At 41.4% G+C, this 26771-nt stretch overlaps 2 protein-coding genes across 2 annotated transcripts in view; one reads left to right on the top strand and one right to left on the bottom strand.

Annotated features, from left to right (window-relative positions):
- Positions 1-26771, bottom strand: part of LOC133506693 (uncharacterized) — a 102833-nt gene that overhangs the window by 10265 nt on the left and 65797 nt on the right. The window lies entirely within an intron of this gene.
- sparcl1 (SPARC-like 1) lies at positions 2264-9791 on the top strand. The gene is made up of 10 exons (XM_061830096.1): positions 2264-2464; positions 2550-2603; positions 2684-3607; positions 5402-5495; positions 5850-5971; positions 6280-6400; positions 6490-6626; positions 6797-6945; positions 9280-9428; positions 9656-9791. Exons 1-10 carry the CDS (start codon positions 2411-2413, stop codon positions 9682-9684), a joined length of 1833 nt encoding a protein of 610 aa, XP_061686080.1. The 5' UTR covers positions 2264-2410; the 3' UTR covers positions 9685-9791.

Raw genomic sequence — 26771 nt, 5'->3', positions numbered from 1 at the left:
TCATTAAGTAATTGGCGGTTTAGCTGTAAATAATGAAAATATGCATTGAAATAGTTTTACATATGGGCAGCAAGGTGTTTCAGCTGGTAAAGTGTTAGACTCACAGTTCTGAGGACCGGGGTTTTATGGAGTTTGCATTTTCTCTCCGTGCCTGCGTGTGTATTCTCCAGACACTCCAATTTGCTGCCACAAACATGCATTCATTGGAGACTCTAAATTGAGCCTAGGTGATCTTGAGTGCAAATGACAGTTTGTCTCTATGTGCCCTGCGATTGGCTGGCAACCAGTTCAGGGTGTAGCCCGCCTCCTGCCCGTTGACAGCTGGGATAGGCTCCAGCACTCCCCGTGACCCTTGTGAAGATAAGCAGCAAAGAAAATGGATGGATGGATGATTAAAACAGCGTATAGTAGAATAGTAGTATCATTTTAAAATGGAAATATTTAATAAAGCATGACAATAAAAAGCGTTTTTATCCTAGATTTAAAAACCTGGGGCTGACGATACTTCTGTTGGCACATTAATAGCTCAATTTTGCCTCACCATGTTTGCATTAGACTTTGCTCCACTATTTAACCTGAATCTGTAGTACGACCTTGAAAAAGCAAGAAAGGTTTGTTAGTAATGTGATGATGCCAGTATATTTATCCATCCATCCATCCATCCATCCATCCATCCATCCATCCATCCATTTTCTTAGCCGCTTATCCTCACAAGGGTCGTGGGAGTGCTGGAGCCTATCCCAGCTGTCAACGGGCAGGAGGCGGGGTACACCCTGAACTGGTTGCCAGCCAATTGCAGGCTACATCGAGACAAACAGCCACACTCACAATCATACCTAGGGGCAATTTAGTGTCCAATTAATGTTGCATGTTTTTTGGATGCGGGAGGAAACCGGAGAGCCCAGAGAAAACCCATGCAGGCACGGGGAGAACATGCAAACACTACACAGGTGGGTCCGGGATTGAACCGGGACCTCAGAAGTGTGAGGCCAACACTTTACCAGCTGATCCACCGTGCCTCCACATTAATCCTACATAATAAAGATACAGTATATTAAATAATTTTATTACAAATATTAATTTTAGATATCACGTATTTTACATCATTTAATAATATTAAGTATTTTACATCATTTACCTTTTTAACTATCTTTCTATTATGTATTTTCCAAGACGCTTATCCTCACAAGGGTTACGGGAGTGCCGTAGTCTATTGCAGCTAACAATGGGCAGAAGGCAGACTGCACCTATTGTTTGTCAGTCAGCTGCAGGGGACATGTTGACACCATCACTGGCTGGGAATTGATCCCACGCTGCCTACACCAAAGTTAGGCTTGACCCCATTTTAACTATGATTAATTAATTTGAAAATATATTTACATTTAGTCAGCACGGTGGATCAGCTGTAAAGTGTTGGCCTCACAGTTTTGAGGTCCAGGGTTCAATCCTGGCCTGCGTGTGTGGAGTTTGCATGTTCTTCCTGTGTTTGCATGGATTTTTTACCGGTTTCTCCAGTTTCCTCCTACATCCCAAAAAACATGCAAAAATAATTGGAGACTCTAAATTGCCCCTAGGTGTGGTTGTGAGTGTGATTGTTGTCTGTCTCTATGTGCCCTGTGATTGGGTGGCAACCAGTTTAGGGTGTACCCCGCCTCATGCCTGTTGACAGCTGGGATAGGCTCCAGCACTCCCCGCGACCCTTGTGAGGATAAGCGGCTAAGAAAATGGATGGATGGATATTTACATTCAAATCTTTTATTTCCCTAGGGATGACCTTGCCCATATGCCCATTGTAAAAATGAAACGGAGCTTGTGAGTTTCACTCACAATAGCCAACTGATCACACTCATTTGTGCATCTTCCAATTTTGACAAAATCTTGTGTCTACATAGTTTTCACATTTAATCCAAACAATATGCATTGGGAACACAATGAAGTGTAAAAAAAATACAAGTTGCTTCATTTCTATCTTCAAGATACTGCTGTCAGACCTGTGACGGTAATAGTAAATGATGTAATAGTAAAACCACATGCTGTTATACACTATTTGCATTCATAACAGTCTCGACATAATCTGCATGGATGAACTGGAGCAAACCCGAGTAAGTACTTTGATTCCCATGTACAGGCTCACTTATGTCTGCTTTGCTTCCGCTCTCAACAACAAAAAGTGACGGTGAACTTAGTCTACTTTTATCCAGTCTAGTAGCTGTTTCGTGTTTACTTTAGCTTTAAAAGAGACGTGAGGTCAAGCAGAGGGTTGCTTCCACGATGGGAGACAGCCATTCAGACAAATCTGATCAAATATTTGGAAGTCAAAATATTTGTTAATTTTGAATTTTTGTCAGTGGCTTATTTAATTGATTTTTTTTTCTTTTTTTTTTCTTTCTTTTTTTTAATTGTTACAGCCATGAGGACCTTCATAGTATTCATTTGCCTACTGGCTGGAGCATTCCCTTTATCTGTGAGTAGCAAAATCCTTCATCCTGGGCTTTTTTGAAGTTTTGAAATACACGGGCATGATCATTCACACGTCTAACTGCATACAGGTAGAAAATAATCGGCATGGAAAATACAGGACTCCCCACAAGGCCAAAGAAAAGGTAAAGCCATCAAAAATGGTTTTGTTTTGTTGAAAACACGATATAAAGTTGAAAATATATTGTATTCTCTCTGAAACAAGGACATGGTCACTGAGGAGGCCAACAAGGTGGCAGTTTTACCCACGTTAGTGACTGTTGAAGCCAGCAGTCAGGAGCAGGAGGAAGGGGAAGCCAGTGTGGAAGACAATACTAATGCAAAGAAAAAGACCAGCAAGTTGGTGACCACAAAGGCTAAAAGCGAGGTGGTTCTGTTGAGCGAGAAGGAACTTAATGACCTTCTCCAGAAGGAAACAACAGAAGAGGAAGAAGCAGAGATGAATGATGACGGGAACACAGGTGCAGATGAAGAGGAGTTCAGACAAATAGCAGAGGTGCAACAAAAGAAGCTGGAAATGAAGCAAGAGGAGCTGGTCCAAAACAAGAGCATAGGAGATACTGAAATGTTGATGAATGAAAACAAAGACTCCGAAGTGGAGATGAAACTCAAGGAATATGAACAAGAGTCTATTGGAGATGAAAATGGTGCTTTGTTAGAAGAATCTGAAGGCAGCACAGAGTCTAAGATCCTGTCCAGCCTTGACTACGCTGGTGACAGCGCAATTGTGCCACCACTACGCTTCATGCTAGCCAAAGTCCAAGCCCTCAGAGATGACCTAAAGCCCGTGTCTGCATCAGATAACAAAGATGGCGAAGTTATAAATCACGATGTGATGCAAAACACGGAAGGAGCCGAATACCACAGAGCGGCAAATCAGGATCACATTCAAGACAACAAGGCCAAAGATGCAGCGACAAAGCTGGCAGAAAAGGATGAGGAGAAGGCCAAGGTCGAGAGTGGAACTAATGCCAGTGGAAAAATGAGGAGACCAAAAAAGAACCAAAGTGCAAGGAACCACTTGCAACACACGGAGGAAAAAGAAGACGAACAGGAGCAGAACCAAGAGGGACCTCAGGAGATGGAAGGAGGACTCGATAAGGCAAAGAGGAGAAGAGCAGGACAATGGGTATGGCATATGTAGTGGAACCTCCTAAATTCTGTCATGCTCACAATCTGAATCATTTTATAATTAATAATAAGTTCAAAATGTCACCACCACAAAACAGTAAAATGTATGGGTCACAGGCCAGAAGAGGCCCTTCACTGGGTCTAATACGGCCCGTGGGGGTAAATAAATATCTCCTGTAAAAATATTTTAACATGGTGAATATTGTAACATATCAGTCAATACCTTCAGTTCAAAAGAGGTTTTTTTTCCATTTAATCCCGCAACTTGTATGGATTCTTAAATATACTTTTTTACAAAGTAGGCAGATAGCTACACATACTTCTGGAATATCCATCCATCTATTTTCTTAGCCGCTTATCCTCACAAGGGTTACAGGATGCTTCTGGAATATTCCACTTTAATTTGTGTGGTGCAATGACTCACTTGAGGTTGTAAAGATTTCCAGATGAATGTGTACATTATATACATTTGAAATGAGTTCTAGAGTTGTTTTGAAATAGTAGATACAGTATACCGAATATATACTCTTTGATATATAAGTTGGACAATGTATACATAAAAAAAAACCCAAAACTGATTTATGGTATTGTTGAAATTGCATTAACTTTTGATGAGAAATTTCAGATTGCTCATATGATTTGCAACAGGCTCATAATACATATGAATATATTCTAAATATAATTATTTGCACCAAAACAATGCATAACATTTTGGAATAGTTATGTATAGTTTAATAAGCTCCAACTCTACTGGTCAGGCCCATTTGAAATCGCACTAACTAAAATCAGTTTGCGACATTGCAAAACTTTACATAAAGGTTTAACATTCTTAGCTGCCAATAAAAGAGATATTAGTCTATATGTCCAAATGCCAGTACCAATGAAGTTAGGACGCTGTGTAAAATGTGAGTTAAAACAAAATACAATGATTTGCAATTTTTTTTCAGCCAACCTTTAATCAAATCCACTCCAAAGACAAGATACAGTATACTATACAGTATTGCCAAAAGTACTGGTATTTTTTCACTGATGTCAGAGGACCCTTTATAGGAATATCAGCTTTAACTCCTCTCAAAGGCTTTCGGAGCGTGTGTCGGGGATTTTTGAGTATTCTTCCAAAAGCGCATTTGTGAGGTCACAAATGACATGCCTGGCTCTCAATCTGAACTGATACAAAAGCTGTTTCATCAAGTTTAGGTCAGGACTCGACAGCTGCAGTCTGCAATACTTATACACTTCAGTTGTCATCGTACGTAGTATTTCAGTGAAAAAGCTCCCTCATCACACAGAAATAAAACGATTTAGTGGTGCATTTAGCAGGTATAGAAATTTAGCTGATTAGAATGTACTTTGTCCGTATGAAGCAGTAAAATTCTCAGCTTGATGCACAGACCTGCACCAGCTAAAACATAAAAACATATAGGCCCATGTATTCCGAATGACTTAAAAAAAAAACAAATGGGGAACCTGTGTGTAATTTAATCAATTTTGGTGGATATACAAAGAGTATTTAAAACACAAGTGAATGTATCATTTCAAGGGCAGTTTTGAAGGCGGTACACAGCCAATGCATCCACAGGAGGCTTCTTGCGCTCTTGTCAGTGGTGGGTTTTACAGTTTTTTCTGCTGCCCTCAAGTGGGAAAAACAGTTATTACATGTGTCCATCAGGGACCTCCTGAAGGATTTAAATTTTTTTTTTTAAATATGGGTTCATGAGAAGGACCTTATACATTTGCACCTCTCAAGGCTGGATGCATGTGTTTGAATGTTTTCATATATTTCATCCTACAGGGCCCTTTAGTAGGCGTGAACCCAGTCCAGATAAGGGCCAAAGTGGATCTCTATCCGAATGCCAGGCCCTCTCCCCCCGCAGAAGCCCCCCCTGGTTGGTGTCTGCCGGATCCAGCGGCATTCTACTTAGAATCAATCTCTATACCAACAGTCTGTGTGGAATCTGCTGACTGGAGTATTTGACTAACAAACTTCTGCATGAGCAAAGCCGTTCTTGCTTTGTGGCAGCAAAGCAAAACAGATCTCCCAGCTTAAGGTTGAATGCAGACAGATCAGGTTGAATTTAGTCACTGTACAAGCTTGAAGGCAGGCGGAATGCAAAGGATGCTGTGTTGTAGTTACAGCTCAATGCTTTTACAGCAGTAACAACAAAATAAAGCTAACTGGACAGAGAATGGCATTACTAATATCAAGTCAAGTGCATTTATCGCCTCTATTTTTCTTTTAGATCCATGCGATGACTTCCACTGCAAGCGTGGAAAAATGTGTAAACTTGATGAAGATAATAAGCCAAATTGTGTATGCCAGGAACCCTCGGAATGTCCCTCCAGCTTGAATGATTTTGAGCATGTAAGTTTGAACTACTACTACTTTTACCTGAGCGAAATGCATACCTGTTTGAATGTCCCTCCGCCTGATTGGGATGCACGGGAGCACCCCCACTTTACACACCTCTGTTTGACAGTATTCAGTTTACCCAACGTGGATATTTTTGCTCATTGGAGATGAACGGAGCAAACTCTACACAGAAAGAATTGAGCTAAGATTTGGAGAAGTCATGCTAACCACTGCCAAAATAAAGACCTCGCATCTTCATAATTTAATCGACACAATCAAGGCAACGGTCAATATTGCTGATTGTCATTTCATTTCCGAAGGTGTGTGGGACGGACAACAAGACGTACATCACATCATGTGAACTCTTTGCCACTAAATGCAATCTGGAAGGCACCAAAAGGGGGCACAAGCTTCATCTGGACTACACGGGACCTTGCAAATGTGAACATGTGTGAACATTTCACTGAAAGGCTGATGCATGAAAATAATTAAAATATAGACCTTGAGCTCTCTTGTTCTATCGTACTCAGTGATCCCGCCATGTGTGGACACAGAACTTGTCCAGTTTCCGCTGCGAATGAGGGATTGGCTGAAAAATGTGCTGCTGCAGCTTTATGAACACGACTCCGAGTCCCCGGGCTTCCTCACCTCGAAGCAGCGATTCAGGGTTTCAGCAATTCAATTTTATGAAACTATCACAAACTTTGACAATGTTACAATGTCCGTCCCTCCTATTCACTGTATAGCATTTATTTTAAATACACCTTAATTGGGAAACCTAACAGCTATATTCAGTATAATACATGGATTTCAAGTTCTTTAGTTTCTGTTTTGTAGGTGAAGAAAATATTTGAGAGCGAGCGACGTCTTCGTGCTGGTAATCACTCTGCCGAGCTACTGGCTCAAGACTTTGAGAAGAACTACAACATGTACATCTACCCCGTGCATTGGCAATTTGCTCAACTGGACCAGAACCCCTCTGACAGGTCACTTTTATTACACTATTGTACTGTATAGCAGAAGCACTATACTCCATCTAGAATGTGGACCTTGGGGAAATTTATTCAGCTTTTGAATGGATTTATTTCAGGAGTTTTAGATATCACAAGGGTTTTAGGTGACATATTTAGAGGAGCTTGTAAAGTGCCTTGTGAAAGTATTCGGCCCCCTTGAACTTTTCAACCTTTCGTCACATTCCAGGCTTCAAACATAAGGATATAAAATGTTTATTTTTTTTTGGTCAAGAATCAACAACAAGTGGGACACAATTGTGAAGTGGAACGACATTTATCGAATATTTTATCCTTTTTTTAACAAATAAAAAACTGAAAAGTGGGACGTGCAATATTATTCGGCCCATTTACTTTCAGTGCAGCAAACTCACACCAGAAGTTCAGTGAGGATCTCTGAATGATCCAATGATGACTGATAATGATAAATAGAATCCACCTGTGTGTAATCAAGTCTCCGTATAATTGCATCCGCTCTGTGAGAGTCTCTGGGTTCTGTTTAAAGTGCAGAGAGCATCGTGAAGACCAAGGAACACACTGCTGAAGACTGCTATTCACAAACACTCTCCATCCAACCTCACTGTTTTGCAACGAACAATGGGCAAGAATTTCAGTCTCTCCATGTGCAAAACTGATAGAGACATACCCCAAGTGACTTGCAGCTGTAATTGCAGCAAAAGGTCGTGCTGCAAAGTATTAATGCAAGGGGGCCGAAGAATATTGCACGCCCCACTTTTCAGGGTTTTATTTGTTAAAAAAAGTTAAAAATATCCAATACCTTTCATTCCACTTCACGATTGTGTCCCACATGTTGTTGATTCTTCACAAAAAAAATAATAATTTTATATCTGTATGTTTGAAGCCTGAAATGTGGCGAAAGTTTGAAAACTTCAAGGGGGCCGAATACTTTCACAAGGCACTCTAAGTTAGCTAAAACAAATTTTGAGGGGCTATATAATGAAACGCTATTTACACAGAAAAATTAAAATACACAAATTGGAATTGAAAGAGCGGCACGGTGGCGCAGCTGGAAAAGCGTTGGCCTCACAGGTCTGAGGTCCCGGGTTCAATCCCACTCCTGCCTCTGTGGAGTTTGCATGTCCTCCCCGTGCCTGTGCACTCCCGTTTCCTCCCACATCCCAAAAACATGCAACATTAATTGGATGCTCTAAATTGGTGTGATTGTGAGTGCGGCTGTTTGTCTCAGTGTGCCCTGCGATAGGCTGGCAACCAGTTCATGGTGTACCCTGCCTCCTGCCCGTTGACAGCTGGGATAGGCTCCAGCACTCCCACGACCCTCGTGAGGATAAGCGGCTAAGAAAATGGCTGGATGGATGGATGAATATACCTTAGTCACTTGCGACCCTCGTGAGGATAAACAGCTCAGAAAATAGATGGACGGATGAAATTGAAAGTAATGTAAGTGTATCTTATATCCCCCTCACAGTTTTGAGGTTCTTAATTTGAATCTCTGCTCTGACCTTCATGTGAGGAGTTTCCATATTCTGCCCATGCCTGCGTGAGATTATACCCACTATTTATTTTTTTTTTTACTTGATTCCTCCCACTTTCCAAAAGCATGCATGTTGGGGTACCCCAGGTGTGAACATCCGCAGGAATGGATTTGTTGGTCTATATGTCCCCTGCAGTTGTCCAAGGTCAACTGCGACAGGCTCCAGCTCATCTGCAACCCAAATGAGGACAAGTGAACAAGAAAATGGATGAATTATATGTACTGAACAGCAATACCTTGAGATACAAGTGACTTCACCTGCAACATTTCCAAGATGCCAATTGTCAATAAGCCATTTTTTTTTTTGGGGCTTGAGATACAAGCAAAATTTTAGATAATTCCTTGCAGCGGAAGAAAAATATCAATTGGTTGCAGTGATACACCATTATGATGGTTTGCCAACTGCCAAGAGACCTAAAAGGAGAAGAAAAACAAGGATAACTAATACATTAGGGAGAGTCGTGCAAATTTTCTCATGAAATTAGTCTTTTTTTAGGTGGTAATGGGGGCGAGGGCTGCAAAGGATTATTTGTATATTCATTAATTTCAATAAGAAAAGATGATTTGAGATAAATGTGTGCCCATGGAACAAATTAAATTTGCGTCTAAAAGCACCACTTTTTTACCATCCACTTTTATTGTCTTCTATTGCAAACTAAGCTAAAAAGACATCACAAGGAACATCACGTCGTAATTGTGTAGCAGTTCACATATACAGCAGTCACAACTACTATCATGATCGAATGGTGGCCACATGCACACAGTCAAAGATTATCGTGTTCTTCTCTCTTGTGTAGAGTCTTGTCCCATTCAGAACTGGCCCCGCTCCGGGTCCCTCTGGTCCCCATGGAGCACTGCACCTCTCGCTTCTTTCACGAGTGTGACGCTGACAAGGACAAGCAGGTGTCCCTCACAGAGTGGACCTCCTGCTTTAGCATCAAGGATAGTAAGATCACACACATCATGTTCAGTCATCCTGTATACTGTCTTTATCTTGAATAGTATAATTGCAGAAATACTTTTTTTTGGATCTGCATCGAGTTATTACTACATACTATCATAATTCAATGCCTGGAAATACTACGCTATACCGCTGTGGAATTTCTTCTTAAGACATGATGCATATTATTGGTGCATTTGAAACAACTAATGTCAGCAATTTCCTCTCCACAGATGACATTGACGTCAACCTTCTGTTCTAAGCCTCACTTTGTAGCTCATTGACAGTGCCAACGCTTGACGCGCTCCAGCAGTGCAACTCTCAGCATAACACTGTAGTTGTACTGCAGTAGAAGAACAAAAAGTTTTGAACCACATCTTTCTTTCAGCCAAGTAATCCATTAATCCGGGGTCGGGCTGGATCTCTTAATTTTTCCTCAATGATTATTTCTTTTTTACTTTAATTACCTTAATTAATATACAGTATGTTGGAGAAATTCAGACTTTAAGCTGTGTGGGCAAAGTTTAGGGAAGCATTGAGTCCAGTATGACGTGCTTCAGTCCAGAACAGAAATCATCTCTCAGTGAGTCACAAGTGTTTAAATTAATGTGGAAAAATGACAAGTTTGTAACTGGACAGTTACACTTCAACATCTTGGAGAAACCCGTTATAGCTGTCAAGTGAGGTCCATTTTTACTTGTATTTGTAACGATCTGATCTGGTAACATGTTTCATCTCAGAACAATATGCTTTGTTTTATTTTCTACATTTTGATGCTATGCTGTATTTTAGATGGTACTGCTAGATTTTTTTTTTTTTTAAGTTAGAGTGAAATCTTTTTATTTATGCTTTCCAAGTTGGGTAAACATTTAGTGAAGAATGTATTACACGGTACACCGTAGTAGACTTCATAATTACTGTAATTGCTGTTGAATAAATAGATCCTCTGCAGCGTCTGGTAGATTGGAAAATTGCTTCTGAACTATGTGTTGCTACCTTAGAAAGTGTTTATGTTTACATCCTGTATCATTAAAAGCTGAATGGAACACTCATTACGTTGTTGCATCATGTTGGTGAATCCCTGTTGACTCTCATACATAGGTCATCAGTTGAATCTGTCATACTGTAGTTTATTTTCTTTGTGGATCGAGCCTCACGGGGGCCACAATGACATCAGCACTGATTGAAAAAAAAAGCATTAAGTATTATCCAGGTAATTGCGGCGACAGTAAGCACTTCAATGTGATTGGGCCAAACTTAGAGACGATTACCCTGCTTTCAACAATATAAGTAGAGAGAGGAAATCAGCCCTTCTCCTTGTGTTGCCTCATTGTTAAAAATGTCTTGGCTATTGCCCGGCATGGATTTTGCTGTATTGTTGGATGGTGGTTTGTCCTCAGGACGTGCTGAGGCATATCTCAACAGAAATGGAGCGGCTTCAGGAAACAGTATCAATAGTGTTCAAATATTGACCCAACTTGATGGATTGCAGCAGGGGTTTTCTGTTGGACTACACAGCAAGTTGGGAACTCTCAAATGAGCCAAACAAGGCCCGATTGGCTGGATAAATACAAATTGCAGGTTGTCTCAGAATAATGGAACCAACCCTTATAAAGATGACGATAAGAGTAGAAGATGAGGAGGAAGAAAGATCTGGGGCGAACATTCGGGAGAGGAAAGACATATGAGGCCCACAAATGAATGTATTCTCCATTCCATTTTATCCATACTGTTATGTGCCGAAAACTATTGCAATGATAACAATTATGAGATCCTGAGTCTAATTCAGGAGTGCCCAGACTTTTTTTTCCCCCAAGATCTACTTCTCAAGCATCCACCCTCTTGCGATCCACTGGGGGGAAGGGGCGGGAGTGGGGGATGACATTTTTTTGAGGAAATGAGGAAATAGAATGACCCAGTCACAAAGATCTACGCACTACAAAAATGCAAAACATATTTATTTTAAAATATATTGAGGATAACCGCATGAGCCAATATTAAACAACATAATTAACTTGTGGGAGTCTATTTTTTGTAACTACCTAAGTTCATGTGGATTCGTACAACTGCAGTGAGAAACACTCCTAATCTCTGATGTCCTTCCACACGTCAGCCATGGCTTCACAGCACCTTTACAGCTGCAGAGTTTTTATGGAACATTTTATTATTTTTAAAAGATCGTAACAACGAGTCAGCAATGCCTCTTCTGCCATCTCTCCGTCTTGGAAGGACTTCTCGTTATTAACGATGATGTGACGAACCCGGAACGATGCATCGGTGGCAGCTTTCGCTCTTGAACTATATTGTGTGAAAAGTGATTGCTGTGTGGCCAATTTGGATTTTAGTTCGTTATCTTTTGTCATTCTCAGCTTGCTTTTCGGTGGAATGTCGGCGTTGTATTTTCCACAAACAGTTCGAAAATGCTGCGACACATTTCACTCCACTGGCAGATGAGGCAATCGCACTTTGAAAATGACATCGTTAAAAAAATTGGCTGCCTCCCATTCCGTATGAAAGTGATACGTTTTTGTCTTCTTTACTGCAGCATCCAGACTCGTGCTAGTTAAGATTTCTCAGAGCTTAAAATAGGGGGAAACTCACTGACAGTGTGTTTTCCCGTACTGTTGTTGTTTGCACTTGCGCGGTGAGCTAAAGTTAAAAAAAAATTATGGCTGATGTCTTTTTTTTTCTCGCCGTCGCCATCGAACAAAACTGCCTCCCTGATCGATGCATTGAACACCCCTGGTCTAATTGCATAATTGTCCATTTATTCATCCATTCATCTATTTTCGGAGCCACCTATCCTCACGAGGGTCACAGGAGTGCTGGAGCCTATAGCATTTGTCACAGGGCAGGAGGCGGGGTACACCATGAAATGGTTGCCAGCCAATTGCAGGGCACATATAGACAAACAGCCGCACTCACAATCACACCCAGGGGCAATTTAGAGTCTCCAATAAATGGATGTTTCTGGGATGTGGGAGGAAACCGGGGTGCCTGGACTAAACCCATGCAGGCATAGGGAGAAGATGGAAACCCCGGTCTTCATGCCAACGCTCTACACCTGCGACACCGTGGCACCCTGCATACTTGTCATTTTTAGAATTTTTTCAGGGCAAGAAAACACAACAAGTTAAAAACCAAATTGTAAGAGTTCACATTGCATATTATCCTGAATTGAATGACTGAGAATGTACAATTTTTTGGTAGATTCGTAGAGGGATCTCTTAAGTGCCATGTCAGACGCAAAAAAATGAGCAGGGACACATAAGGTACAGTTAATCTGCATCCACATACATACATTATTGCTTACCCGCGATTTGATGAAATGCTATAGATATATAAAGTATATGTGTGTGTGTGTATACAACGAAGTACATTTGTGAGTAAGCTGAGACAAGACATTTTTTTCAAGTTAGTTGAAGACTAATTTATAAAAGATGGCACTTATTCATGCGGTCCCGTCGATCCACACTGCTTTTCTCTCTCTACACAAATGACTGCACCTCAATGCACCCGGCTGTCAAACTCCTGAAGTTCGTGTATGACACCACAGTTATTGGTATCATCAAAAACGGTAACGAGTCTGAGTATCGACAGGAAGTGGAGAGGCTGGAGCTTGGAGCCTACCCTCTCATCCACCGGGATGAACCCCCAACGTACAGGCGCCGAGGCGGGGTGCAATAAGTATACCCACACCTGCTCGGCATCTCCAGAGTGGAACAGAGTTCAACCCCTCTCAAGAGGACAGGTACCAGAGGCAAAGCAGTGTGTGAAGGAGAGTCTGACTCAATCTAGTCAGAACTTCACAACAATAATTATTATCTATAATACATTACTTCTGCACTCACTTTGGTAGTCTGAGCACGGTACACAATGTGCGCATTTGTTGTTGATCAATACTAGCCTCTTGTACGTGAGCAGCATCTGGACAACTTACACAATCAACAGTGGAGTATACCCAATAAAAATAGCAAAATTGACATTGTCCCAGACTGTCGTATAATTGGTCAGTGTAAACTGGATACATTCCTTAAAGTCTTAACGCCCTTTGCACAATGGTCATTGCACTGGACTATTGCCCTATTAGGCACTCTAACTACTCTAAATATCATAGGTTTTTGCATCTTTTGTTTTTCTGTATGTCGTGATGTTTTTCCAATAGATATCTTTTCTCAATAAAGATGGGTTACACAATCTGTGGATCTCAGAAGGCTGAAAGACTGAGCGCTTGCTGCATGGGTGAGGCTCCTCAAACCGTTTTATGTGTAAGAGAGCAGCCAAAAATTCCCAAATTCCTAAAACATTTGATCCCAAAGATATTTTCCTTGGTATTGAGCTTCCATCATGATTAAACAATTAAAAAGGTTCTAGTAAAAAGTCGAATATGTTCACAGGAAAATGAGTCTCTAATTAGTTTAAAGGCCCAAACACAGACTTCCACCACAGAGGCTGTTTATGTCGTTGACTGTGGTCTGCAAAGTCGGTAGGCAAAAAAAACCTAAACCTTTGTCCCCAGACAACCACAGTGTGAAAAACAGAACCAGCTGACCACACCTAAAATGTGGACTTAAATACCTTGAATAAATCCGATATATTAGTGGTAAAAGCTATTAAAATGTTATCATAAGATGTATAATATGCACATATCTCTTGCGCTGTGAAGCTTTTCTCTTTTCTGTTGAGACAAAAATTGAACTATAAATAATCTCATTGCACGCACCTGCAACCTTCCTTGAGTTTACTGTTTTTTGCAGACAAAATGAGTGAAAGTGGAAAAGTGAAAAGGTAATTAAAATAACAACTCTCAACGGCAACTTTTGAACAATAATTTATGTCTTTTGCTTTGCATCAAACTTAGCCAGCAATTTTGCATCAACACTTTCTGTGCTCGTTTGGCTGCTTGGCACCTGTGCAATCATGTTTATTTTCTTCATGATTTAAGATTAAGCATTGTTTGATGATTTTATATCATTGATTGCATTTCAGGACAATAAGATGTTAGATTGAAGTCAGTGTCCCCCACTGTCCCGTAAAATTTACCTTTTGTTTATGGTTGGTGGCTTGTCCTGAAACAATTGGATGATGGCAAATAGGATTTAGGAACAATACTGGGATAATGGTACGAAATGTGTTGGTACGAGCAGCGCTGTCACTGGCACCGTAGAAAATTGATATTTTAGCATGTAAAGCTGTCAACCGTCCATGCAACTACGTAGTTGGATGTTACTATTGTCACTATACCAAAATTCTCTTTTCTGTCCCTAACTTGCCTAAAATAATTTGATCCGATACTGAAACCTAAGAATGGAAATCTCGAACATTGGTAAAAGTAGTGGAATGGAAATATATAATAATAATAATAATAATAATAAGTAACATTTTGGATAAATTGTACTTCCTTGGATACTATGAATACGCTGTACATTCTACTTTTACTTGAGTATTAAAGTGAAGAAGAATCGCTACTTTTACTCTGTTAAAGTGATTTAATACAATACAATACATGCCACTTTCTACTATTATTATTGTAAGCGCAATCTATTGATAGACTTTATCTTCGACTATTGGATAGGGCACTTTTACGCCAATCCAACTTGATCCTGTCATTTGACTCCAATTGATCTACCGGATGGCAAAGAGCAGTCACATGAAAGCACTGAAACCCTTGTGGGCCAATGGATGGAGCCGTGAGAATGATTGACAACTATCTTTTTCCCAATCAGTGAACGTCCTTTTCTGAACCCCGCCCATGATGCCTACAGCCGTGATACTTTACCCACAAACAAGAAGAGCGTGTCTTTACTTTAAGGGGCCAGTGTCAGGAAATGGGCTGATTTTTAGTATGTTATTAGTGAAAAAATGGCAACCAATATGGGCCCATGCATTTTTTCACCACAAAACATGATTTTGACGTACATAGCTTTTTGTAGCTCATGCCATGAAAATCCTCTCGAGGGATTTGTTTTCGAGAAGAAGTAGGAAGTTACGTAAAGGACAGGAGCACCCCCAAGTGAACTCATTTGTTTCTATTAGTTTTACCTGTAGGAAGGTAGCTCGTTGCATTGCCAGCTCGCTGCATTGCTGGACATTGATTGACCACTCGGAATAATGTTATACGTATTTTTTATTACAATATCTATTTTAGAATCTATATAGGGATGACACTTGACCTTTAAGACTCTGAATTGCGAGTGTATAGTCCTGCTTATATCCGATTTGGAAATATGGTGCTTCGATGTGGCTGGGGAACGTGTAATGGAGACGAGCGCTATCGAGAGAGATTACTGGGAGGATATTTGATGTGCTTTCCCGGCCCCAAAGCATAATTTAGATACATGCAACCGGTGGATTAAGGCTTGTGGCCAACCTCACGACCAGTTGAACGCAAAGAAGATAAATCAGCACAAAGCCGTCAATTCCAAGCTAAGCTATTCAATCAGTTGGTGTAACACCTATAGAGGAAGGAGGAAGCTCTGCCGCACCTCGGCTCTGCTGTCCAGCGTTATTATCCATGATTGATAATGATGATGTATTCATCACGTGAATACAAATATTTTGGGCCTACATTTACGAGTACAGTACGTATGTTCAGACCGATAGAGGACAAGCATACTGCCATAATTTATGTAAATAAATTATCCACTATGAATGTAGATATCATTTAGAATCGACATGTTCATGTAGCGTAAAAATGCAAACTCGCCCTGCTTTGCATGAACAATAGGCAACAGAAATCTTATCGCATTTGATGTCCAACATTAGTTTATGGGATGGTTGATCCTTTTGCATGCACGTACGGCCAACACATGGCAGAAACTTTAACTGGCGTTCCCATTTAGCAAACCTTGACATTGTGGTGGTTTACATAATTCACATACGGGACCTCGACTTGGGTTACGAGGTTCCACACGGACGTTGGTGGTGGTTACACTTCCGGTGTTAGTGTTGGGTAGAGAGTTCCCGCCGTAATGGGTTCACGCTGTTGATGTCTGCATTAAAACAAGGTTTGCTCCTGTGTTCGACACTCTGCCTCCGACTCCTTCTCTTCAGCGCTACACTGACCCCGACGTCAGTCCTGGCGTTTCCGAGACTGAACCGAACATGGCAACCGCTATCCTCAAATTGCCGGAGTTTTGGAAGACGTCCGCGGCAGCGTGGTTTGCGCAGACGGAGGCTCAATTCGCCCTCCATGGGATCTAGGATGACACCGCGCGGTATTACCACGTTGTATCAGCCCTCTGGAGCTCAATGGCGACCAGAGCAGTGAGTTTCATCACATCTCCCCTGGCCTGAGATAAATATGCTGGACTCAAGGGTCATCTTCTCAATGCTTTCAAGCTTTCACGGTCAGAGCAAGCCCGACGTCTTTTGGCTATTAATGGACTAGGGGACAGCAAACCCCGTCCGAACACATGGAAATGATGCTAAACCTGCTGGGCGCGGAGGAGCCCAACTTCCTTTTCATTCAACTGTTTCTCAGACACATGCCGCCGCATGTTCAGACAGCGCTTACTAAAATTACAATCACTGAGCCCATTTCTTCCTGCCCCCTTCAATCAATGGACTGCCATTTTGATCGGTAGCTTGGGGTGCATAACAACAGTATCTAAGTAGGTGTGGCTTAGGCGCCCTGAGTGAATCTATCCGTCAAAATGACTCATTGTAGGAAAAAAAAAAAAACAGCTCCGAGTGTTTACTTTACAGACTCCGAAAAACAACCACTTGTCATGCTACATAGTCTTAAATCTTGACTGCCCAAACTTGGATATTTCAACCCACTTCTTACTTGAAAAAACACCTAGCGGTAACTTCCAGATGTTTTTGCTGTTGTTTTAGCTGTGCATCTGGCAAAATTAGCCCCTTTTCATGGTCACAAGTCACTGCAAAACATGTTTCTTTGGGCATATGTTGTAACCTTTCTCTCTCTCCGTCGTTCTTATCCACATGCACGAACACACACACACACACACACACACACACACACACACACACACACACACACACACACACACACACACAAAACTATCACTAAGTCGGGTAAACAAACAGCTTCTACGTTCAGTCATTCAGGTTAATATAAAATAATGTTTCTGTAAGGTCCGATGCTTGTGTTGTAGGGTCTGGGCAGTTAAAAATTTAAATGGTGACAGGTGTGTGTGGACTTCCATTTTATTATAATTAATATTATTTTATTTGACATTCATGACCTGTTTTTTTTTTTAAATCAGAAGTTACTTGTGAGTTACTCTTCACTTGAGTAGTTTTTCCTCACTCAGTAAAGGGGCAATTTACAAAGTCAACTCTCAATCACCCATCCATCCATCCATTTACCAAGATGCTCTTCCTCACAAGGGTTGTGGGAAAGCTGGAGCCTATCCCAGCCCAACGTCCACTTGGACTCAATGTTCTCCGCCCCACCTGGAACATGAGCAAAGCTCTGTCGGAGGTGGGAGTGGAAACTCCTTCTGACAGACACTCACAATACGTTTGGGCCTGCCATGTCAGACCGGCATCACCCCCCATCATCAGAGCCAACTCACCACCATGTGGAGATCAGTTGACAATTCTGCCCCTCTCTTCACTTGAGTCTCCATGACATGTGGCTGCAAGTCAAATGACACAACCAACTCGAACCACAACCCATGGCATCCTGGTGCCAAGTGCACACGTGCACACCCTTATGCTTGAACACGGTGTTCGTTATGGACAATCCGTGATGAGCACAAAAGTCCAATAACAGAAGACTGCTCGGGTTCTGATCGGGGGGTCACACCCTTCCAGGTCTCATTGCCATTGCGTATGTATATCTACCACAAAACACATATAGACTGGTTGGGCGAACTCCCATGCACCCTCAAGGATCCTGCCGAGAGTGTAGAGCTGGTCCACTGTTCCACGGCCAGGACGAAAACCACATTGCTCCTCCTGAATCCGAGACTCGACTTCCCGATGGACCTTCCTCTCTAGTACCCCTGAGTAGACCTTACCAGGGAGGCTGAGGAGTGTGATCCCTCTATAGTTGGAACACACCCTCCGATCACCCTTCTTGAAAAGGGGGACCACCACCCCAGCCTGTCAATCCAGAGGCACTGTCCCTGGTGTCCACATGATGTTGCAGAGGTGTGTCAACCAGGACAGCCCCACAACATCCAGAGCCTTTAGGAACTCCAGGTGAATCTCATCAATTCCCAGGGCCCTGCCACCAAGGAGCTTTTTAACCACCTCGGTGACCTCAACCCCATAGATAGAAGGGCCCCCCTCAGAGCTACTCTCTCATCCACTGGGGTAAACCCCAACGTACTGGCCCTGAGCCAGGGGGCAATAAGTATACCCAGACCTGCTCCGCGTCCCTCCCCGTGGGCAACTCCAGAGTGGAAGAGAGTCCAACCCCTCTCAAGAGGAATGGTGTCAGAGCCCAAGTGGTGCATAGAGGCGAGTTCGACTATATCTAGTCGGAACTTCTCGACCTCATGCAACAACTCGGGCTCCTTCCCTGCCAAAGAGGTGACATTCCATGTTCCTAGAGCTAGTTTCTGTCACCGGGGATCGGATCGGCAAGGTCGCCGCCTTTGGTCACCGCCTTTGGTCACCGCCCAGCTCACATTGCACCCGACCCCTATGGCCCCTCTCACAGGTCGTGAGCCCATGCGAAGGGGGACACATGTTACCCCTTTGGGCTGTGCCCAGCCAAGCCCCATGGGTGCAGGCCCGGCCACCAGGCGTTCACCTTCGTGCCCACCTCCAGGCCTGGATCCAGAGGGGGGCCCCGGTGACCCGCGTCCGGGCAAGGGAACCCAAGATCCAATATTTGTTGTCATCAGAAGGTGTTTTTGGGACGTACTTTGTCTGGTCCCTCAACTAGGACTTGTTTGCCATCGGTGACCCTACCAGGGGCATGAAGCCCCGGACAACGACACACAAACCCCTCCACCACGATAAGGTGACGGCTTGAGGATGGGGAAGGGGACTCACATTACCCATTCGGGCCCCATGGATGCAAGCCTTCGAATAAACTACTGAGGTAAAACTACTTGTGGTATTTCAAGCTATCAATACCATATTTTATTATATATTTAGCCCAGGTAAAACAGAATATATATGCATGAATGAGAGGAGTGGAGGGGCAGAGTGAGGCTTCAGGGAGCAGAGATAGCTAGGGTGGATGACTTCAAATATTTAGGGTGAACAATCCAGAGTGATGGTGAGTGTGGTAAGGAAGTGAAGAAACTGGTCCAAGCAGGTTGGAAAAGCTAGCGGAAAGTGTCCGGTGTCTTATGTGATAGAAGAGATAAAACAATGGTGAGGCCGGCCATGATGTATGGATCAGAGACGGTGGCTCTGAAGAGACAACAGGAAGCAGAAATGGAGGTGGCAGAAATTAAGATGTTGAGGCTCTCGCTTGGGGTGAACAGGTTGGATAGGATGAGAAATGAGCCCATTAGACGGACACCCAAAGTTGGATGTTTTGGAGACAAGGTTAGAGAGAGCAGACTTAGATGGTTTGGACATGTTCAGATGCGAGAGAGTGAATATATTGGTAGAAGGGTGCTGAGGATGGAGCTGCCAGGCAAAAGAGCGAGAGGAATACCAAAGAGAAGGTTGATGGATGTTTTGAGGGAAGACATAAAGTCAGTTAGGGGTTAAAGAGGAAGATGCAGGAGATATGGTAAGAGTGAAAAAGTTGACACCTTGTGGTGACCACCAACGGGACAAGCCGAAAGGAAAAGTAGAAGAATACCACATTTTATATCTTAATAACCGAAATTTAAAACATTTGTGATACTTTTAAAACCTAACCATTTATACAGATGCGGCAATTGAGAGCTGATTTCATTTGCAATCCCAACGCGACTGCAGGACTGAGGTTGGGAATTTTATTATATCCAGGTATATATATAAAAAAATATGTATTTATTCCATTTTATTGAGATCACATACCTATATGCTGTTGATGCTCACAAATAACTATAGATGTAAATTATTTCCTGGGAAATGCAATACGAACAGGAGCTTGAATCCTTCCACAGTTCCATTACAAATTTGAGAACAATAAATCACATTTATAGTCATTTTCAGGCTTCCCAATGTTTGTAATTGTATTTATTTAAAAACACAAGTTTTTCTAATTACTTAGCATTCAGTTAATTACTACAGTTTTCTTTATGCAAGTTCTCTAGCTTTCGAGAACATCCGCTCACGTTTCTTATGTACTGTACCTTTTATTTACCATGTGCTTTGATGTAATGAAATATTTAACTTATTGTATCACATTGTGCCATTTGTACGTACCGTATATAACATATTTGCTTTATTATTGCTTTGCTTTCCTCTTTTGTCTGCAGCCAGGTTGGCATTGCAAATACGTGATCTCAATGAGGTTCAATAAGTAAATAAAAATGCATGACTTTATGGACAGCACATGAGTCTGAAGAAGACTGTACATTGTAAATACACTATTGTGCACCCTGGACTAGTTGCCAGCAAATCAAAGGGCATATCGAGACAAACAGCCGCACTCACAATCACACGTTGGGGCAATTTAGAGTGTCCAGTTCAGGGTATTCCCTGTCTCCTGCCCGTTGACAGTTGGGATAGGTTCCAGCAATCCCCGCGACCCTTGTGAGGATAAGCAGCTACGAAAATGGATGGATGGATATACAGTGAAGGAAATAAGTATTTGAACACCCTGCTATATTGCAAGTTCTCCATGTTAGAAATCATGGAGGGGTCTGAAATTTTCATCGAAGGTGCATGTCCACTGTGAGGGAAATAATCTAAAAAGAAAATGAAAAAAAAATCACATGATTTTTTTCAATGATTTATTTGTGTGATACAGCTGCAAATAAGTATTTGAACACTAGAGAAAACCAATGTTAATATTTTGTACAGTAGCCTTTGTTTGCAATTACAGAGGTCAAACATTTCCTGTAGTTGTTCTCTAGCTTTGCACACACTGCAGGAGGGATTTTGGCAAAGTCCTCCACACAGATCTTTTCTAGATCAGACAGGTTTCTGGGCTGTCGCTGAGAAACACAGAGTTTCATCTCCCTCCAAAGATTTTCTATTTGGTTTAGGTCTGGAGACTGGCTAGGCAACACCAGAACTTTGATATGCTTCTTACGAAACCACTCCTCGGTTTTCCTGGCTGTGTGCTTTGGGTCATTCTTATGTTGAAAGACCCAGCCACGACTCATCTTCAATGCTTTGACTGAGGGAAAGAGGTTGTTCCCTAAAATCTCACAATACATGGTCGCGGTCATCCTCTCCTTTACACAGTGCAGTCGTCCTGTGCCATGTGCAGAAAAACACCCCCAAGGCATGATGCGACCACCCCCATGCTTCACAGTAGGGATGGTGTTCTTGGGATGGGACTCATAATTCATTTTCCTCCAAACACGGTTAGTGGAATTATGACAGAAAGTTCCAATTTGGTCTTATCAGACCACAAAACTTTCTCCCACGACTCCTCTGTATCATCCAAATGGTCAATGGCAAACTTAAGACGGGCAGGTTTAAGATGGGGAACCTTCTGTGCCATGCGTGATTTCAAACCATGACGTCTTAGCGTATTACCAACAGTCACCTTGGAAACGGTGGTCCCAGCTCTTTTCAAGTCATTGACCAAGTCCTGTCGTGTAGTCCTGGGCTGATTCCTCACTTTACTAATGATCATTGAGACCCTACGAGGTGATATCTTGCATGAGGCTCCACTCCAGTTGAGATTGTCCGTCATGTTTAGCTTCTTCCATTTTGTAATGATTGCTCCAACAGTGGACCTTTTTTCACCAAGCTGCTTGGTAATTTCTCTGAAGTCCTTTCCAGCTGTGTGGAGTTGTACAATTTTGTCTCTGGTGTCTTTGGACAGCTCTTTGGTCTTGGCCATGTTACAAGTTTGAGTCTTACTGATTGTATGGGGTGGACAGGTGTCTTTATGCAGCTAACGACCTCACACAGGTGCATCTGATTCAGGATAATACATGGAGTGGAGGTGGACCTTTAAAGGCGGACTAACAGGTCTTTGAGGGTCAGAATTGTAGCTGATAGAAAGGTGTTCAAATACTTATTTGTAGCTGTATCACAAAAATAAATCGTTAAAAAAATCATACATTGTGATTTTTTTCTTTTTCTTTTTAGATTATCTCTCTTACAGTGGACATGCACCTATGATGAAAATTTCAGACCCCTCCATAATTTTTAAGTGGGATAACTTGCAATATAGCAAGGTGTTCAAATACTCGTTTACTTTCCTGTATGTTAAATGTTAAACTGAATCTGTGTTCATTTCTCCCATCCATTCCGCAAAGGAAGGTCACGCTAACAATGAAAACTATTATGATTGTAGTCAAATTGCAGTTGGTTCATGTTCACTGAGCGTTGACTGTTAATTTACCTCCGATTGATGAGTGTTTAAGTGTTTTGCAATTATTTATAAAATTAAAAAAGCATCTGTCAATTTAGAGCTATAGATTACAAAATGCTAAAGACTTATTTACCCGGTGATGCATTTCTACCAGAATTGACCATTTCACAATATTTTACAGTTATTCTGATAATACAATAACATGCTATGGTGAATTCACCCTAAATGGAATTTTTTTCTGAGTAGTTTAGAAAAATTGATGGCTAGATATTTACTGCAATTAAGTGTTACAAAAAATATTTCAAATCCCAAACTCTTCAAACATTTAAATGATATTTCTTTAGTGTTCAATGTTTTGTACTTCCATTTATTTTTTGCAATTCCAAATATTGCAGTGTGCTTCCCCAGACTCACTCCTTTCCCTTCCTATTTGAGCCTTGATTCTGATTCTGAATTTCAGGAAAAAAAAATACAAAGTGATTTGCAGCATCACTAAACTTCTCTGTGCAGCGGAAAAACACATTTTGTTTGTACCTTTGTATTTCTAGGGGAATTAAACTATAACTCTCTTGCTTTCTTGCAGGAGTCTTCTTGCTCAGATAACATTTAATAAATCTTAATGTAAACTGTTTATCATGTTATTGTGAATTGTGAGATGTATATGAAAGGAATGGAAAGATGCTTGGATGCTCTACAATTGGTGGATCAGAACTTATATCTAACGCTTTCTTTTGACGAAAAGCAAAAGAACCACAGGGAACATCAGGCAGTAGATTTCAGATAATTGAAGTGGACCTGAATCAACCTCTTTCACCTTTTAGTCAAGAATTTTTTGGGTCAGCTTCCTTTCACTAACAATTTGTCAAACAGCACATTTAGAGCAGAGCCATGAATAAATTACCACCTGCACCTTCATTGAGATTGTTTATTGACTAATTATTTTAACATGATTGTTTCAGAGACCCATACATTTTAACTTTGTGTCTTTTAATTATGATTGCAACAAAATTGACTATATCCTTCTGTCGATAATGTAAAAATGCTGAACAGCACAAAACATTGCTTTACAAATGAAAAAAGTAAGACAAAGTAAACCACATAAAATGCCTTTGAAAGATTTAATTGAAAAATACAATTAAAAAGTCTTTGGGCCACAATTCCCATTCTATAAAACAGAACAGGACATTTAATCACATTTCAGAATCAGAACCCTCTTTTTTTAACCCTAACCATGTCAAGAGTGCACAAGGAAATTTTCTCAGTGAACCTAGCCGCTCCAGTATGACACAATTTTGACAAAAGCACGGCCGCCACCCGAGTGAGCATAAGCGGCACAGAAAGGGGATGGATGCTTTTGAGACCTAAAAACACACTACAGTCACTTAGCCCCTTGCAGTTTCATGGAAAAGGGAAGAAACTGTTGGAATGTCTGCTTGATTTTTTTAATTTGATTTATCTTGATTTCATTGATCGTTAATGCCTACCTGAAGGAAGGCGGTGGAAGAGGTGGTGGCCTGGTTGTCAAAGGTCAAAGACAGGGGTGGGCAAACTTTTTGTCACCGGGGCCACGTTGACGTTTAAAATTCGACAGGCGGGCCAAGTCACAAGCAGATGCCTACATATGAAAAATAACGACATTATAGTGTTTATAGTTAGATTTACTTATAATGGGAAATGTGTGGTTTTGTTGATCACTTTTTTTCTCTTTTTTTGCCAGTGCATCAAAATCTGGTGTTATTTTCATTGTGGGAATTTTTAGAACAGCAGCTGCTAAATGGTAGGAATTTTAGTTATCCCCTACCAAAAAAAAACCAACAACTTTTCCTTACAGTAACTTTACCCATTACTTGGTAATGTACACCACACGAGTTACAGTTGCATCAACATGAACCAATAATGCAGAATTGATCTGACAACACGACAGTAAGTACCTAAACATACACAAACACACTATTCTCAGTAACATTCTCTAATAATGGAGTGCAGAGTCCGAAGCAAATATGGTGAAGCAGCATTTAGCTGAGATGCAGCAAAACAAAAACAAAAAAACAAAATGGAATAAGTTGCCAACAGTGGGTACGTCAGCCTCAAGTGTGTTTTTTGAAATCTAAAGTAAAGAATCTTCTTATTTGATAGATAGATAGATAGATAGATAGATAGATAGATAGATAGATAGATAGATAGATAGATAGATAGATAGATAGATAGATAGATAGATAGATAGATAGATGTCAGCTTTAAAGGAAACGTGCGTACAATTATGAAACTGTTATGTTCCTGGCTTCAGCCCCGTCCCCGATGCGGCACGCACCGCAGCAATCAGTGGAGGCGCACACCTGCGCCTCATTTCACATAATCACGGCCTATACAAATAGGACCACACCTATTGTCTGGCCTTTGCCAGATCGTTGGCTCATGCCTCATTCCCGCACTCTCCTGATCCTGTTCCTGATCTCACGTGTACCGACTCCTGCCGGCCTTTCCTGCCTACCGATTTCATTACTACTGCTTCCGTGGACTTCCTGTTGGGTTCTCGACACCAGACTGAATAAAGGCGTTTCCCAGACTGTCTCTCCACCTCCCGAGTTGTGCATTTGGGTCCAACTCTGTGTTCTGGTCGTGACAGCAAGTACTGAGACACATTACATTTCTCAATATAAGCTTTCTTAATCATGCTTCACAAGATATAATACACCAATTGTGTCACAGTATGTTGCAACGTTTCCTGCTTTTTTTTTTATCAAATAATTTTCAAAATTGACCTTTATTTAATCCTAAATTTGCAAATTTAAATGTGTGACATACTTTGGGAGGGAACATAATACAAACTTGTTTATAGGCAACTAGAAAAACATTTGGGTGTTCACTCCAGACACCACAAAGTCACCTGATTTGTCATCATAACACCACTTAAGTCTTACTGGGATGTGTTTTCTAATTTTTCAAAAAGACAAAAGGCAAGAAAAGATAGAAATGTGCATATTACAAGACTATTTGAATGCTATTAATGTATTGTGGAAATTCTTGTCCGATGTCAGTTTTGTGCAAATATATACGACCGATCACTAGATTGGGGTGGCAAATTGATAAACACCAAGGAATGTTGAGGTGGACGATTTCCTAACAACTGCAATGTGCAAACAGTTGTGTACGTGTACGTCAGCTCCTCCACTGTATATAATTTAAGTTTCACTGCGAGATCGCAGCAGTATTCTCATCAGCTTGTCTACTCAACAAGACTTTACCGTAATTCTCCTTTTCCAGTTGTCTAGTAATTTCAACAATTTATTTTTTGCAGATGGAAGTTTGAATATAAATCATTGTGTTATAATTTAAGCAGGTTTGATAGCTGAAAGGATGCTGAAAGTCGCACTTGTGCTGGATTGCCTCCTGAGCCTCACTTTGGCTCATCCGGTAAGTGCTTACCCTGAAATATTAATTTCTTTTGTACAATTAGTACACTGTAAATAGTAGAAAGATGACTGAAGGAGACGATATGAAAATGTTGTACTCAATGGACCTAACTTTAGCACCTTAAACCCATTAGAAATGATTAAATGACAATTTAGCAAACGCAGTTTTGTTGAAGCAAGTGGTCATATTTTGTGGCGTGTTGTGCCAGTGTCCATATAGCTCACCATTGCTTGTCATAGAAACAAAAAAGTGGTAACCACAGTAAAAACAATAAGAAAGGTTTACTTTAAAAATGGTCAATGCACATGGTGATTAGAGACTCACTGGTTTGAATAGCATCCATCCATCCATGATATGAGCTGCTTATCCTCACAAGGGTCACAGAAGTGCTGGAGTTTATCCCAGCTATCTTCAGGCAGGAGAAGGGATACACCCTGAACTGGTTTCCAGCCAATCGCAGGGCACATAGAAACAAACCACCATCTGCTCCCACAATCACATTTCGGCGTACCCAGAGAAAACCCATGCGGGCACGGGGCAAACATGCAAACTCTAAACAGGGGTTGCTGAGA

The sequence above is a fragment of the Syngnathoides biaculeatus genome, chromosome 9 (genome assembly GCF_019802595.1).
Source record: "Syngnathoides biaculeatus isolate LvHL_M chromosome 9, ASM1980259v1, whole genome shotgun sequence".
In the NCBI taxonomy this organism is placed as follows: Eukaryota; Metazoa; Chordata; class Actinopteri; order Syngnathiformes; family Syngnathidae; genus Syngnathoides; species Syngnathoides biaculeatus.
Note: the sequence above shows the minus strand (reverse complement) of the source record. Positions and strands in the feature narration are given on the sequence as shown.

Excerpts from the sequence above, each read along its gene's own strand:
- sparcl1 (XM_061830096.1), top strand. The coding sequence starts at position 2,411 with ATGAGGACCTTCATAGTATTCATTTGCCTACTGGCTGGAGCATTCCCT. Across the intron at positions 3,608-5,401 it reads GGAGAAGAGCAGGACAATGG|GGCCCTTTAGTAGGCGTGAA; the intron begins GTATGGCATATG and ends TTCATCCTACAG. Across the intron at positions 5,496-5,849 it reads CCCCGCAGAAGCCCCCCCTG|ATCCATGCGATGACTTCCAC; the intron begins GTTGGTGTCTGC and ends TTTTTCTTTTAG.